The sequence below is a fragment of the Balaenoptera physalus genome, assembly GCF_965194825.1.
Source record: "Balaenoptera physalus genome assembly, chromosome: 10".
NCBI classification, from domain to species: Eukaryota; Metazoa; Chordata; class Mammalia; order Artiodactyla; family Balaenopteridae; genus Balaenoptera; species Balaenoptera physalus.
The window spans coordinates 56745685-56761687 of NC_138889.1; the positions used below are offsets into that span (position 1 = coordinate 56745685).

The 16003-nt window shown below is 46.4% G+C and overlaps 1 protein-coding gene across 2 annotated transcripts in view; it reads left to right on the top strand.

Moving 5' to 3' along the window:
* The window catches only part of TENM4 (teneurin transmembrane protein 4), a 740746-nt gene that overhangs the window by 581911 nt on the left and 142832 nt on the right, over nt 1-16003 (top strand). For both annotated transcript variants that reach the window (XM_082410302.1, XM_082410301.1), the window contains 3 exons: nt 5042-5143; nt 7112-7306; nt 13041-13241. In XM_082410302.1, coding sequence (XP_082266428.1) covers nt 5042-5143; nt 7112-7306; nt 13041-13241 — 498 coding nt within the window. The remainder of the gene's footprint in view (nt 1-5041; nt 5144-7111; nt 7307-13040; nt 13242-16003) is intronic.

Consider the following 16003-nt stretch of genomic DNA (forward strand, 5'->3'; position numbering starts at 1 on the left):
ATACATTAGCATATATGATAGACCTTTCACAGTTCCATTTGAGGGAATGAAAGGGTCTCTGTTAGAGTAACTGTAGAATTAACACCCAGCTGTGCTGTCTAGTTTGTTTCCCTCTGTTCTTTTGGTTGTCAACAACAAACCTAGCCCCGGCTTCAGGATCAAAGGGGATGTAATAGATGTAACCTAGAGTATAAATTTCACCAGCTGTAGACAAGATGATGCATCCAATCATCCAATTGGCTGTTCTGGAGTCCATGTTCCTTCCTTCTTGCCTGAAGCATTAGCATCCATCCTCCTAAAGAGAAGCCAAAAGGAGGCATCAAAGAGTGCATCTCTCTTGGGCAATAGGTAGACCTTGGCTCTTTAAACAAGTGCCTCCAAAGAGTTGCCAACATCCACTTTTACAGCTTAAGGAGAGACAAGAGAAGCAGAGGAAGGAGCTGTAGGTAGCAAGCACAGGCTTTTATTAGCTGGGACACATTACAGGCGAGCAGTACATGGAGGAGTTGCTGGGGGAGGCGGGGGGATAGTGCTGGGTGAGCAGAAAAGAGAGACAGGGATGGCTAGTGGGCTCTGACCTCACTCACAACTGGTTCCTTGTGTCTTTGGTGCTGGAATTCAACCTCAGGCTCAATCACTGCAAAGGTTTGCCTGCTCAGAGCAGGGCATGAAGCAGGTGTGTCCACACCACAGTAAGCTAATAAAGGAGAAAAGCCTCCTCTCCCCTTCTCGTATAACTGCCCCTGTGAAACTGGAGTCCAGTAGGTAATTACACTGCCCAGTAGTCCTCCTCCAGGCAGGGTTTCCCTCTGTGGTCTCTCCTTGTTTCCTGCAAAAATGAGGCTCTGAGATTTCAAATAAGAAAAGCAGAAGGTGGCAAATGAAGGCAGGCTTTCCCAGGCATCAGCCCTAGACTCAGGAGGACATACTTACCAACTGTGATCATCTTTCACCTTGACATGGCGAGGCTAATGATTTGTCTCTGGAAAAGCGTGGTGAGCAGACAAAATGAGGCACTGCTGTGGTTTCACCAAAGGCCTCTATAGTTTCCCGTCTACCATGTTTTCTCCAGGAAGGAGCATTGTTGTCTTTTCTTCCTTCTGCAGATGCCACTTTGTATTTCGAGCAATATTTTGGTCAACATCCAGAGAACACGCCCACTCAGAACACATGTCCAGAGAACGAGCTCAGGAAACATTTAAATTCTGCATTCCAATATTGACGGAAGGAAAAACAAGTTCCTGAAAATAAAATTTCCTAGCAGAACACACTGTTGTGATAGAAGAGCAAAAGCTGGGGGGAAAGGCCCTTGTTTTCTACCATACCATACATCCAATTATGAAAATCAGTTATTTACAGGCAGCTGAATTTTTCGTTGAGATCTGAGCAGATCTAAGGTACACCTTGTACTACATGAAGGCAGCTGCAGTGTGAACATGAGCAAAGCAGGAAGGAACTATAGGGGGAAGAAACTCACCAGACACTAATTGAAAACATAACATAAATTCTATGCAATAAAGTTCACACTTCTCCCAAGCTAGTGAGTGTCACTTCTGCACTAGCATTTAGCATAGAGATATCTGGTCAATGGATACTCATTATTTGTAGGATTCCAAGTGGACCCCAAGTAGTTGAAATCCTTCCAAGTGGAAGAAAAACTATATACAAAAACATTTCATCAAAAAGAAATATTCTCCAAATGTCTCTACTTCCATGTTGCTGTCATAAAATTATTCCATATCTCCTAAAACTTCTGCCTTCTGACACCAACAGCCTGGGGCAAGTTTTGTAGCAAACAGTCTTCTATTCTGTCAGATTCAGCAACCAACATGATACTCAGTCACAGAAAATATACTTGCCTTACTTTTTCACTAGGAAGACTTTTTGAATTAACAGGTTTGTGTCTTACAGACTTCATAAATCAAAATCTAGAAAGTGTGTGACACTTATCTGCAACTGATCCTATTAAAAACACAGCTGGAAATTATGGTACTTGTATGAGGAGACATATTTTATACCACTGGGTTTGAGAAGGCCTAGACCATAGAATTTTAGATCTGGGAGGGATCTCTGAGAACATCCAGCCAAGTTCTTTCAGGGACAGCAGCAAACGTTTACTGAGACCCTTCTTTGGATACCAGGGCAAATGTGTAAGTGAATATACTCGGTTTCTGTCCTCAAGGATGTCCTGTCCTCACAGTCAACAGTGTTGCCTATCTGGTGCTTTAATAGGGGTGACGGGAAAAGTCCCAGGAGTATCATAGCCTGTTTAAGATATGAGGAAGTCTTGTCAGAGAAGGGGACATGTGAGCTGGATTTGAAAGAAGGAGTAGGAGTCGCCTAGCAGGGGAGGATGAGAGGAGCCAAGTGCAAGGATGAGGAAACAGGTGCAGGAAGATCAAGTGCTGTGGCCAAGGTCCCAGAGCCCTTCAGTAGCAGAACGAGAGCTGGAAGCAGGCCTTCTGCCTCTCTGTCCTGTACTCCTGCAGGACTGCAGGTAGAACCCACCCTCCATTTGTACCATTAGCCAGTAGCCTAAAGAGAAAATAATCTTGCCTTAAACTTTACTCAAAATTCTTATTTTTAAAAGAATATTCAAAAGGAAACGTCCTAAGTTATTCTCTATAAAAACAGTGTTTCGGAAGCCACTCCTAACATAGAGGCTTTAGGGACTTAAAGGCATATGGATTCTTCCAGGCAAAGCCAATGGAGAGCAGAGATGCTCAGGGCCCTGGCTCGTGAGCCCCGCTCTGCCGGGTCCCAGACGCCTTCAGACTCCCTGAAATGAGAACACAGGCTAGGCTAGGCCCTCTTGTTCTTAGCTCTGTGTTAGTGTCGTATGCTGCTCAGGTTAGCAGAGGTACAGTGAGCGAGGGGAATTTTCCACCCACTCACAAAAGGAAGCATACATTTGAGCCCTTTTCCCAAATGTTTTCAGTCTTTTCCAAGTGGATAACGGCAGACAACTGGGAAAAGACCTTTTTGGGAAATGCACCATGCTGTGAGCACGTCAAAATCCCCCCACCTTTCCCCCATCTATCCATACTCAAGCCCTTCTTCAAGCTCACCTCCTCCAAGAAGCCTTCCCTCTGCTAGTTTTACCCCATATCAGCTGCCACTGCATTGCCCCTAAGTGATTTCCTGGATTTAAGGCTTGATGCCCTGTCAGGACACCTTTTCTGCAAGATGCTCATAGAATTTTAGAACAGGAAGCAGTCCTGGGGATCATCTCTGCTATCACCTTCATGTCACGTATGAGGAAGGTGAGACCCAGAGAGGGGAAGGAAGTTGCTTTAGGTCACCCAGCATGATTCTAGAAGAATGGGCCCCAGAACCAGATCTCCTTACCTCTAGGCAGAGCTTCCACGCCCCGTGCTGCTGCCTGGGTGACAGCTGTTATTCCAGTCTCCCAGTTAAGCCACAACTTTCCTGTTGGTAAGACTCATGTCTCGTATGGTGACATCTCATTGAACAGAGGTCTTAGTCTTGGCTTCATGACTTACACTTGGGAGCTAAGACAACAGGTTGAATCTTTGGCTCTGCCCCACCGCGCTAACCTTTTCTCTGCTTTAACTTGACTCTGCTGACTCTCTCAGAGACCTTGGGTGAGTCACTGCCCTCCCTATGGGTCTCAGTTTCCTTCTCTATTAAATGAGATTATTAGACTAGGTGGTCTCTTCAATCCCTTCAAGCTCTGAAAGTCCTAGAATTCGCTACCTTCCAACTGGTCCTTTGCTGTCTTCAGGACTGGCCTCACTGGCCCACACATCTGCCTTGTTCATCCTTGTTCTGCTGAAGAGTAAGTTCCTTTAAGGCCCAGATAGCATAGCATCATTGAAGAAGACCAGGGTTGGAGTCCAAAGTCCTGGGTTCAGATGTAGCATCCATGACTTAGTATCTCCAAGGCCTTCAGCAAGTCACTTCATCTCTCTATCAGCCTCCTCATTTTGTCGTTTCTTTGTTGTTTGTAAAATAGGAATATTGATACATGCTTGAAGATTTCGTGACAGTGAACTGAAATAACCTTTGTGGAAATACATGGCACAAAGAAGGCATTCAGGATGTAGTGGCTTCTTCCTTTATTCCATGTCCGGCATTATTGAGAAACGAGCTATTCCAAATAAAGACTTCCTAGATAACAGGTTTACTAACTGGAGCTACAAAACATTGATTAATTTTTTACTAAAATCTTTCTGAAATGAATCCTATATTTCCTTGGCATGTCACACAGACGATACTGAATGTACACTATTAGGAAGAATTAGAGAACGTAGCATCCCTGCAGAAGGTGGGCACTGATTGCCAATGCTGGGGACGCGGGTAGGGCAAAGGGAATGTGAAGGAAAACTCTGACGCATTTTGAAAGAGCTTGGATTTTTTCATTTTGGCAAATGGGGGGTCATTGAAGGGTTTTAAGTAGGAGAATGACAGGATCAGATTGTTTCAGAGAGATGGCTCAGGCCGCTGGGTGGTGAATGAATCAGGGGGAGAGGGGGAGAGGACTCTGAGAGGCCGGCCATGAGGCCGTTGTGTGAGCCCCGGTGAGAGGTGCTGGGGCCTGGACTGATAGACGGAGAATCAGAAGTGGGAAGAGACAGATTTGCAAATCCCCAGTAGCTTTGTGAAAAAATAAATTCATGGATCACCAGCCCATTATGAGAAAAATGTAAAACATAGAAGAGTGTCAAGAAGACCACAAGAATCACCCCATAACCCAGCCTCCAAAGATAACCACTAATGGGTTACACTATTTTCTCCCAATGTTTGTAGCCGAAAAATTTCTACTGCATTTGTAGATGCAAACTTGATTTATAAAAAATTGGTTTAGGCACACATTTTCCCAAACACGTCTCTTAACGTCAGTTGAGATGTACCTCAGTAAGAGTAAATATATCATTTTTAACTCTATTGATTCCTTTCACTGACTGGGCCAGAAGCGCTCAAATGTGTGGGTCCTAGTTAACCTGAGACTGGATTCCCAGGCCCTCTGTTTGGGTAAAGAAGCTTCCGTTTGCAACTCTGTTTCTCTTTTCTCCCTCAGAATCTGTGGATAACTGCCCCAGCAACTGCTATGGCAATGGCGACTGCATCTCTGGGACCTGCCATTGCTTTCTGGGCTTCCTGGGCCCTGACTGCGGTCGAGGTGAGAACCCCGCTTGTGGGCTTACAAGGTCCACCCTGCGGCCCCGTGGGCAGTTCAGGTCCCACTTCTCCGAGCAAGCGCAGAAATCCAGGCCAGCTCCTGCCTCCTGTGAGAAGGGCTCCCAAGAGCCAGCCCTCTGCAGCCCTGAGAGGGAGGTCCGCAGGCAGAGCCCTGGCTGACCCCGCCGTGTTATCCATGGGTGCATGACTGGGGAGGTCAGGAAGGAAGGGCAGCTACGGGGAACCCCATGTCCATTGTGGGAGCAGGAGGAGTGGCCATGGCGGTTCTTTTAAAAAGTAGATCTCCCCTTAGGGGACTGATCTGCCTTTGCCAGGCATCTTTGACGTTTGTCTTCAGCGAGTGTGGTTCGTCTCTGACCTCGTGGAAGGGCCTGAGTTGCTGCTCCGGTTGCTACTGCCGTCTAACAGTGCAGGCAGAGTCTTGGCTGAGGCCACCAAGGGGAGGGACTGGGAGGGGAGGCTGCTCTTCTCCACGCAGGACACTCATGTTGCCTCCTGTTCGGGCACGTACGATGCTAATGATAACCACTACAGGGAGAGTTTAAAGGCTGCCCGTGATCTGCCTGTGCATTTGGCCATCGTTTCTGTCCTGGAAGAATTAACAAGGAAAATGCCAAAGCAGATCTGTACTCCCGAGAATTGGGCACTCCTCTTGGGGAAGCTAAGATAGCCCTTTCCTTTGGTTCCTCCACCTCTTCCCTCATCCAACAGGCATTTGCTTAGTGCCCTTTAGGGCTTGGTCCTGTGCTGGACACTGAGGTTACAACACTGAGCAAGACCCAAGCCCAGGACCTCTCAGTCTGGGAGACAGACAGGGAAATAGATGATGACAAAGCAGTCAGTGATAAGTGAAGCACACCTAGAGCAAGGTTAGATGCGGGGAACATCTATCAGCATGAAAGGGTCTTTGCTTGGATGGAATGAGGACCAGTAAAGGCTCCCCAGATGAGGTGACACTGGAACTAAGACGAGATACTTGAATCGTTCATTGGTGGAAGGCAGAGATGGTTTTCCAGGCCGAGGAAACAGCGCCCTCCAAATACCATGCCGTGGTGCTGCTATGGGGATTCTGCTTATTCTTCCTAACGTGGAATAGACTCGGTGTGAGACAGCAGAGCCAGGAGCCTTGAGGAAGCACAGTGATTACCTGCTGAGTGTTTTAAAAAGGAAAAAAGCCAGGTGGGAGCAGGGGGAAGGTGGTGCAGAGAGAAGAGTCATGCCTTCTAACAAGAATTAGTGTCTCATCCCATATGCACTTCAAGTTAAGAGTCATGTATAAAGCAGCCTTATTGTATCTCAGTAAGGCTGGTAAGTACTTACAGCACAGTGCAATATAATTTATTTTTATATAGTGTCCTTCGTACAGATGATCACGAAACCCTTTACGCTAAGTGGCAAAATGGAAAGATAATACTTTAAAGAGCCAAGTTGGGCTCAGCTATTCTCTTATGGGGGCAGCAGCGTGTGGGGCTTGAGTGGAGACCTGAAAGGCAAGGAAAGCTGAGATTGGCTGGGTTAAAGACGATAGTAAGTGGTCCCGCACGTGAGGAATGGGGAAGCAAAATGCAGTGCTGCTAGGAGGAGAGTGCTGGAGGAGGGATGCGGGGAGGGCAGGAGGCCCAGCTGTCTTTTCCAGTGAGCCCAAGGACCAGCTTGAAGCCTCCTATCTAAGGATGCTGGTGACCACCGTGCAGCGCCAGTAATATGAGGGGGACGGGGGGAAAGCAGTGTTCCGTGGGCACCAACTGCGCCAGGCCCTGCACTGTACACCTTCACCCACAATTCCTGATGTGTTTTAACTGGAATGAAATAAAACGAGAGAAACAAACAGATGGACACACGTGGGAATTGTGGCAAAGCAGCTGAAGCCCAGGAGAGAAAGGGACCGAGGCCAGATGGGGTACGTGGGGCGTGGACTCATGCCAGGCTTCCCGCGCTGTCTCTGCAGCCTCCTGCCCCGTGCTCTGCAGTGGGAATGGCCAGTACATGAAGGGCAGGTGCCTGTGCCACAGCGGCTGGAAGGGCGCCGAGTGCGACGTGCCCACCAACCAGTGCATCGACGTGGCCTGCAGTAACCACGGCACCTGCATCATGGGCACCTGCATCTGCAACCCCGGCTACAAGGGCGAGAACTGCGAGGAAGGTAAGACCTGCGGGCAAGCAGCTCGGCACCTCGCTGTGAGACAGAGGCCAGCGGGCAGGGCCACGAGGGCATCCAGGGAGCAGAGGGAGCCTCCTGAGCGGCCCTGTGACCCCCACCCCCAAGCCAGGACGCCTTCGGCAACAGTCACTAACCTAAAGCGAGAAGACAGACGAATTAGGGTCCTGCTCAGCGAGGGGAAGAGAAGTGTGTGTATTGAGCACTTACTGTATGCAAGCCTCTGTGCTAAAAGCCCGGTGTCATTTAGCTTCAAACCCAGCAGGGAAGGGTAATCATCTCCATTTTATAGTTGAGGAAACTGAGACTCGGGGAGTCAAATGACTTGCCCAAGGTCCCATGGCTGGTAGATGGCAGAGCCAGGTTTGAGCCCAGGCTTTCTGGCTCCGTAGCCTGAGTTCTTTCTCCTCCCCTTTAAGTTCCTCTGCTCTCCATTTCTGAAGTGTGAGTCTGTTGTAGACCTCCATACACTGCCTTCCACAGTCTCACTCCTGTGTTTGTGTGTGTGTGTGTGTGTGTGTTCGTGTTTGTGGCTCTTAGGTGCTCATAAACGTGTCTCCCTCCTTCATAAAGTAAACATATGCCTGTGCAGATCGAGGCTAGGAAGTGAACTGCTGACTTAAGGGTGACATCAGTTCTTCCCGAGAAAACCTAACCAGGTGAGATAAGTAAATACTTCTATCTCACAGACAAAGAACCTGAGGCCCAGGGAAGGGCAGTGACACGCCCGTAGTTATAGCGCTTACTGATGGCAGGGCTGGAATTCAATCCACATCTTCTCACCTCAGACATGGTACTCTTTCCTCCTGACCACATGGGATTTCCCGATGAAAGGAGGGGTCTTCTCATAAGCAATAGAGAGTAGCCATCAGGAGTGCACACTCTGGAATCAGATGTAGGTTCGAGTCCTCGTTCTGCCGCTCACTAGCCTCAGTTCCCTCATCTGTAAAATGGGAATTCCTTCCTCAGAGGGTGGTTGTGAGGACTAGATTAAATGACTCATGTGAAGCGCATAGCTCAGTGTCTGACACATAGGAAATGCTCCAAAAATGTTAGCTCTTATATCATTAGCATTATTCTGGGGACTATTGAAGCACATTTCTTGTTTCACCCCCCACTCACTGTATCCAAGGTCTTTTGAAATGGATGGGCTTGGAAACTGATGGACGATGTTAGTAGTCGTTACCTCCCACTGTCTACCGTCTAGGGCCCTGGCACCTTCTCCAGCGGGTGGAAGAGGCTCCAAGGAGAGCTAGTCTTCTAAGCCACTGGGGATTTAATGAGTATCCCCTCCTCAAGGCATCATTTCCCCTAAAAAATGAGAGAGCATAATGGGCCCATTTTAAAAGAGTGGGGAATAGGAAGGGATTAGTGTCTGGAAATCATCCATCACCCCTCAGAGACAGGCTGTCTCTAAACCCCGAGAGTGGCTGGAGGTCCTGATTCAGACCCATTAACTTTGATGCGGATTACTTCGGGCTGTCTGAGCTCAACGAGGAGCCCGGCCCCTGAACAAAGGAACTTGGCTTTCTCATCCTGACAGTGGTGACCTTCCTCTGCTTTCCCTTTTCATTTAGTCACTTGAGGTGAAGACCCTCTGAAGGAAAGAGAAACAAAGAGGAGATTCCTCCTGAAACAGTGGGGCTGTCCCACTCCCCAGCCCCACCATGGCGTGTGGGCCAAGGAGGGGAAGTTGTCCTTCTCCTGATCAGCTGGTGCCCCAGAGTGCAAGGTCATTTACAGAGAGAGAGAGAGAGAGAAGCTGTTTATCAATTTGATCTACATTATTATTTGAAAAGAAATGTTTTCGCTCCTGCTTTCTTTCCCGAGAAGGGCCATCTGGTACTGATTCCTCTCATTATTTCTGTTTCTCTGGTGAAGCATCCTTGCACAGTTCTTGTGTTTATAGTGGGGTTTTCTTGGGCCTTCATCCTCTCCCCTCTCCTCCCTTCCATTCCCTCTCAGTTCTGTTCTAACAGGTTTCACTGCATTTATAAGACACCAGCTAACAAGCTTACTTTTTTCTCTCTCTCCCTCTTCCTTCTTCTGAAGTTTATTGCCCCCTGTTTTTTAAAGCCTGAACCGGGCCACCGGCAGGACGCTTAGAGGGAGCTGGGGGAGGGGCAGAGGGGCCCACCTAAGCCTTTTGCAGTGAAAAGTGAGCTGCTGTGTTGTGGGTCCTGAAGCGCGTCCGATAGCTTGTGTGGTCACTGAAGCGTGGAACATTTGGGGAAAAGAGATGTGTTTGCAGCCTGGCCACGCAGGCCCCATCATTTCATTAATGGGCCAAGCGTCTGCCAGAAATTTTGGCTTCAATGGCAAGGTCTGCACAGGAAAAAAAAAAAAAATGTAACTGCTTGGCACCTCTTCTAAGAAGAAACTAAGTTCGACTGTCTTCTACCCAAAGTTGAGCCCACCTCCCTGCCAGCTTCCCCTGTATTCCTTCAGCTCCCCGAGCCCAGGCCCGCCGATCTTCCCACGTTATACACAGCTCCCTGCAAAATAAATATTGTTAGGGAAACTAACCCAGTGTGAGGGAAAGAGACCATTTTAATCTCACCCTAGGGTTCCAGTCTCCCCAGAGGCCCCAGAAGGGGAAGGCAGGTGCACAGTCTGTGTGGGACCTCTTGGGCAGAGGGTCACTGTGGCATAGATAATGGCCCTAGGTTTGGGATCAGCCAGGACAGCATTCTGGCAGGAATCTCAGCCAGTTCAGCCAAGGTTTGCTAGACCGCCCCAAGGTGCAGTCCTCTTTAAAACTCCCTTTGCACTCCACACTTGCTTTGTCAAGTTGACCTTCCGAAGTGATGGTTAATTGATGATGAATTGCCTGGAGGTAGCCTCTCATCACTTCTTTCTGCTCTTTCTTCCCTGCCTGGACCAGCTTCTGAGCGCATCGGATTCACTTTGCTGGTTCCTGGGTCCCTATCAGACTTACTGTGTCTGAGGAACAAGACTGTGATGCCGAGGGCCTCTTGCTAAACTTGCCACCCTCCAACCTGCTCCGCTAACAGTGCAGATTTATAGATTCAACCTCGAGGGCGGCTCAGAGACAGCTTCCACCCCAAGCTGGGGTCCAGGCACTCACTGAACGGGAAATACCTTTATAGGCCTCGGGATAGGAACTGCTGAGTCGTTTCCTGTCAAATTGGAAAACTCTCTGGATCTAGGGAATTATCATAGTAGGCTAATGGGCCAGAATAATCCTTCTGAGGTTCTGAGATCTGAGGCAGGTCATGAAAATTTATCATTATTATTATTTTTATCATGTTTAATTACCAGGAACTCCAACAGGTCATGTTTAAACCATTATTATTAAGTCGTGTCCAGAGACTGCAAGAAAAGAGATTCTTTGCCGTCATTTGGCTTTCTTAATTTTCCACTTTGCCCAGTTTCTTTCGTTGTGCTGTTTTCTTTTGATTTCTGTTTTTAACCATTCTGTGTGCTATGTCTGTATACATGTGCTCATGTATTTTGGAACCAGTAAGGTTGTAGAAGAAATAGCAAGGGATCTATACCAGAGAAGAGTGCTTCAAATTTAAAGTCCTCCACTTAAACCACTGTGTGATCTTGGGCAAGTTATTTAACCTCTGTGCTTCAGTTTCCTCATCTGTAAAATGAGGATAGTAATGGTATCTACCTCAAGGGGTTGTTGTTAGGGTTAAGTGAGATAATGCATACAAAAGGTTTAATAGCAAGATATGGCATAGAAGAGGAACTAAATTAACACTAATATTATTGTTACTGTTGTTTTTGTTATTATGTTTTTATCAAATGGTTGCTCCTGACCTTTGATCTTCCCATTTATCCCTGAAGTAATTACGTTGAACTCCTTTAAAAACCCAAATAGTGAAAGAGCTTTCTTAATGAGGTGACCCTCAAAATGAACAGCCTGTTCCCAGAATGATGCTCTTTGTAAAGTCTCTGCCCATTTGTGTCTGTGATTCTAATATACCCAGGCCGAGTTCCCCACTCTTTTGTGCAAAAGTCAAATATACTGGGTTATAAAATTTAATTGATAATAAAGTAAAAGCACGTCTGAATTATAAATGAGCTCTGACCACAGTCTGCCCAAGGCATGCTATTGAATGTCCTGATAAAATGGACAGATAACTTCTTTGCAACAATTTACAGTTTATACTGTCCTTTCAAATCGTCAGTGTCGTTTGGTCCTCATAGCCACCTGAGAGGTAGGTAATTTGACCAGACCTGCTTTATAGAGGGAAGCTCAGAGCAGGTACGTGACTTGACCGTGGTCATGGAACCATTACAGCTTGTCCTGTGACCTTTGAACTTAGGACCTCAGAGAGTCGAATGCTAAATTCTTTCCTCAGCAGCATACAGCTTCCTCCTGAGCCCCTACAAGGAGGAACCTGACTACATTCATAGCAGCTCCATCAACACTTTTAACAACAGCTGCATGTTGGGCCCCATCAGGACTCCACTCTCCCCTTCCATTGGCAAGACGGATAGAATCCCCTCCCTCCCTACAATGATCTAGCAACTCTTTGGTTGAGTAGAGAACATGGACAAGCCCTTTGCTGGTTCTGTCTCCTCTCTGCTGCCTTTCGCACTTTCTGCATGCACTGGAGCCACATGCTAAGTTAGCCCTCAATGCCCTTCTTCTTTTTTCCGTGAAGTGCTCTGTTTACTTTGTGTAACCCCATAACTAAAGCTTTGACTTAGGAAAATCAGCCCCAGGAACAGGAATATCACTGGATTCAGAATCAGACAGACCTGTCTTCAGAGTCCTCTCCGGCAGATTTTAGCTCTATGATCCCATATAAATTATTTACCTCTCTGAGCCTCAGTTTTTTCTCCTCTGTACCTCATCGGGTTATTGAGAAAACAATCTGGTGAAGTATATAAGATACTTCCTACTGTATAAGCAGAGAGCAGGTAACCCACAATATTATTCTCCTCCCTCTTTCTGGGAGGTCTCTAGAGACCACCTTGACCTTGGGCCCTAAGAGCCCTGCTTGGGGGTTTGCTTGGCTGTGAGCTACAGCTTTGTAGTTCACCCCCCACTTGAGGAGAAGCTGAACACAGCCATCATATATAATTTTGAATAGTCATTGAAATGTTTGCCTGGAAACATTTCCAGACAAATGTGTGTCTGGAAAATGAGGTGTGAAAGTTTGTATCATTCTCCAGAGTTTTGGGAAGATGGTAAAATCTAAGGGAATTTAAATGCAAAATAAATTCTCATTTAAATTAAGGAATCTCTTTATTTTAATCCCACATTCGCGGAAATAAAACTGCATTTATGAAGTGGTAAATACTAATAGTTTGTTCTCCAGTGATGTTTCGAGCACCTCCCATGTGCTAGGAGGTTGGAGATACAGACATGAACAAAATAGTCTTGTCCTCCATTGTTGCAGTTGTTACAGACATCTAGGATAGGCACTGGCTGCTCTATACATATGTCTTACTATGTGGTACAAAGGTCAAGAGGTACAAATATGTATGCACGTCTTACAGGTGAGGGAGCTGAGACTTGAGAGGTTAAACAGTCAACCACTGGGTAGGGTCGGGAACCCAGATCTACCGTTGCTAGAGTTATTCTCTTCACCTCACCAAGTGACCTCTCCACGGAAATCTGGGTCCTTCTCGCTGAGCATGTGAAGCTCCTCCACTACAAAGTATAGCAGTTTGCTTAAAGAAGCCTCACCCTTGCTGGTCCGATACTTACCTCTGTTATCTCTCCTCCGTGTTGCAGTGGACTGCATGGACCCCACGTGTTCGGGCCGGGGGGTCTGCGTGAGAGGCGAGTGCCACTGCTCTGTGGGCTGGGGAGGCACCAACTGTGAGACGCCCAGGGCCACGTGCTTGGACCAGTGTTCGGGCCACGGAACCTTCCTCCCAGACACCGGGCTTTGCAGCTGTGACCCAAACTGGACTGGACACGACTGTTCTGTCGGTAAATGTGGGGAGAATAAGGGCACAGCTCAGATGGAGGGAGGAGGTTTCCACTGTGACGTGTACACCGTTCAGTCCTGTTCAGGGCCCTGACCCTGACCTTGGTCATGTAGCAGGGGGTTACCCATGTCTCTGAATGCTTTTCTTTTTTTTTTAATTTTTTTAATTTAAACAGAAAGTCACAAAAATTATAATCATCCTCATCAGTTCACTCAGTCCCATGTAATTAATTTTTTTTTTCATCTTGATCTTTTGTTAGCACTTTGATGAATTCATCAGTTTTCCATTAGAGTTCTGAAAATGCTTATTCATTCAGTTCAGCAGTATGGTCAGTTACCAGAAACCTGTACTTGTCAGAGTCTTTTGCATGAATTCCTTGAAGATGAAACCCTTTTATAGGAACATTTTTGCAAAAGCATCAGAGTACACCCAGAACTGTCTGTAAATGACAAAAGACTTAGAAATGACCACGGTTAAAGATTTGATGAAAGTTCATAATAATGCAGTTGACAAGGAAATTTAGTTATTTCTGAGATATACATTTTAAAGTCATAACTAGAATTATGACTTATAACATTATACCAGAACATATAAGATTTTTTAGAAATTTCATGTAATGTCTGAAACATTTATATTAACGTATTTCCATACAAATAACCCAAAGAAAGTTTAGTATTAGTTGTTGTTTTGTTTGTTTGTTTGTTTGTTTATACAGCAGGTCCTTATTAGTCACCCATTTTATGCACATCAGTGTACACACGTCAATCCCAATCTCCCAGTTCATCGCCCCCACCCCCATCCCCCCTGCCGCTTTCCCCCCCTTGGTGTCCATACATTTGTTCTCTGAATGCTTTTCTTCTTCCCCTGAACTCCAGCCTTCAACACCTCTACTCTTAGAGGGGCAGAGGATTCACAAATCCGATAGTCACATCATTCCTTTCAGAGTGGTGGCCTTGAGAGTCAAAACATCGCCCCTTAACCATGTTAATGATGATAGATGTGATTCATTGAAGCCTTGCCTCTCACACTACGATGGCCATCCTAGAGGCAAGGCCATGGGGAACATTGTGCCTCCTTGAGCTCCGCAGGGACGGGCCTTTGGTTTTACCCACTCTGCAGAATAAAGTCCAAACGCAGCATGGTATTTAGGGTGCTCTGGTGCGGCCCTCACCCACCTTTCTGGCCAGACCCCCTACGAGACGGCACGTTCCACGAGGGCAGCAAACGTGTCTTATTCCACATTCCCAGGGCTCAGCATGGGCCTGCCCGCAGCAGCTTCCCAAAAAACTCTGACGAATGAATGAATGAATGAATGAGTGAATGGATGACGAACACATGATTGAATGTGTTCTCTTCTTTTTCATGATTATTATTTTTTAATCAGTCATCAGTTTTATACACATCAGTGTATACATGTCAACCCCAATCGCCCAATTCAGCACACCACCATCCCCACCCCAGCGCAGTTTTCCCCCCTTGGTGTCCATACGTTTGTTCTCTACATCTGTGTCTCAACTTCCGCCCTGCAAACCGGCTCATCTGTACCATTTTTCTAGGTTCCACATACATGCGTTAATATACGATATTTGTTTTTCTCTTTCTGACTTACTTCACTCTGTATGACAGTCTCTAGGTCCATCCACGTCTCAACAAATGACTCAGTTTCGTTCCCTTTTATGGCTGAGTAACATTCCATTGTGTATATGTACCACAACTTCTTTATCCATTCGTCTGTCGATGGGCATTTAGGTTGCTTCCATGTCCTGGCTATCGTAAATAGTGCTGCAATGAACATTGTGCTACATGACTCTTTTTGAATTATGGTTTTCTCAGGGTATAGGCCCAGTAGTGGGATTGCTGGGTCATATGGTAGTTCTATTTTTAGTTTTTTAAAGAACCTCCATACTGTTCTCCATAGTGGCTGTATCAATTTACATTCCCACCAACAGTGCAGGAGGGTTCCCTGAATGTGTTCTTAATTTTGGTATTCGGTTCACCACAGAATTTACACATATAAAGTTCACAGAATGCTTATATTGGCACCCTCTGTTTATAAGCGCTTTAAGATTTAGAGGCCCTCTCAAGGTGAGGATTAGATGAGAACATAGGTGAATCACCTAGCACAGTACTGGTAGGTAGGAAGTGTGGTTGCTTCTAGTATCTCATCTGGACAGTATCCACTGTTTAAATCCACACAAAAACCCTGTGAGAAAGGCATCATCATCCCCATTTTACCAATTTATATAGTATTTTACTCAGTGAATACTTACTGAACAAGGCAGAGGGGATAAAGAGGTGGGAAGTCTGTACCCTGGCGCGCTTGCATTCTGGAGAGGGGGGCAGGAGACAGAGCAAACAAACGCATGAAGAGAAATCAACTAATAAAGAAGCTTAGGCCCAGAAAATTTCTAAGTAATCCTGCCCAGGGACACGTGGCTAAGAAGTGGTAGCATCTGCATCAACGTTGTTTTTCACCCTGAATCACGTTCCCCACCACACCACGTTGCCGAAACAAAGTGAAGTTCACATCAGATCATCGTCTTGTGTATTAACAGTTCTGGTGGTGATCAGGAAAGACGGTTGAGACCTTTGGTAAAAATGAGATCCAGTGCAGCATTTGTGCCTTTGGAATACTTTGAATTACCTTTCCCCATTGAATGGAGAATTGATGTTCAGTACGCAGCCTAAAGTGGACTTTATCCTTGTTTGCAAAGCTCGTGTAAAGACGTGATCACGAACACAGATGTCTTAGGAATAATTCCG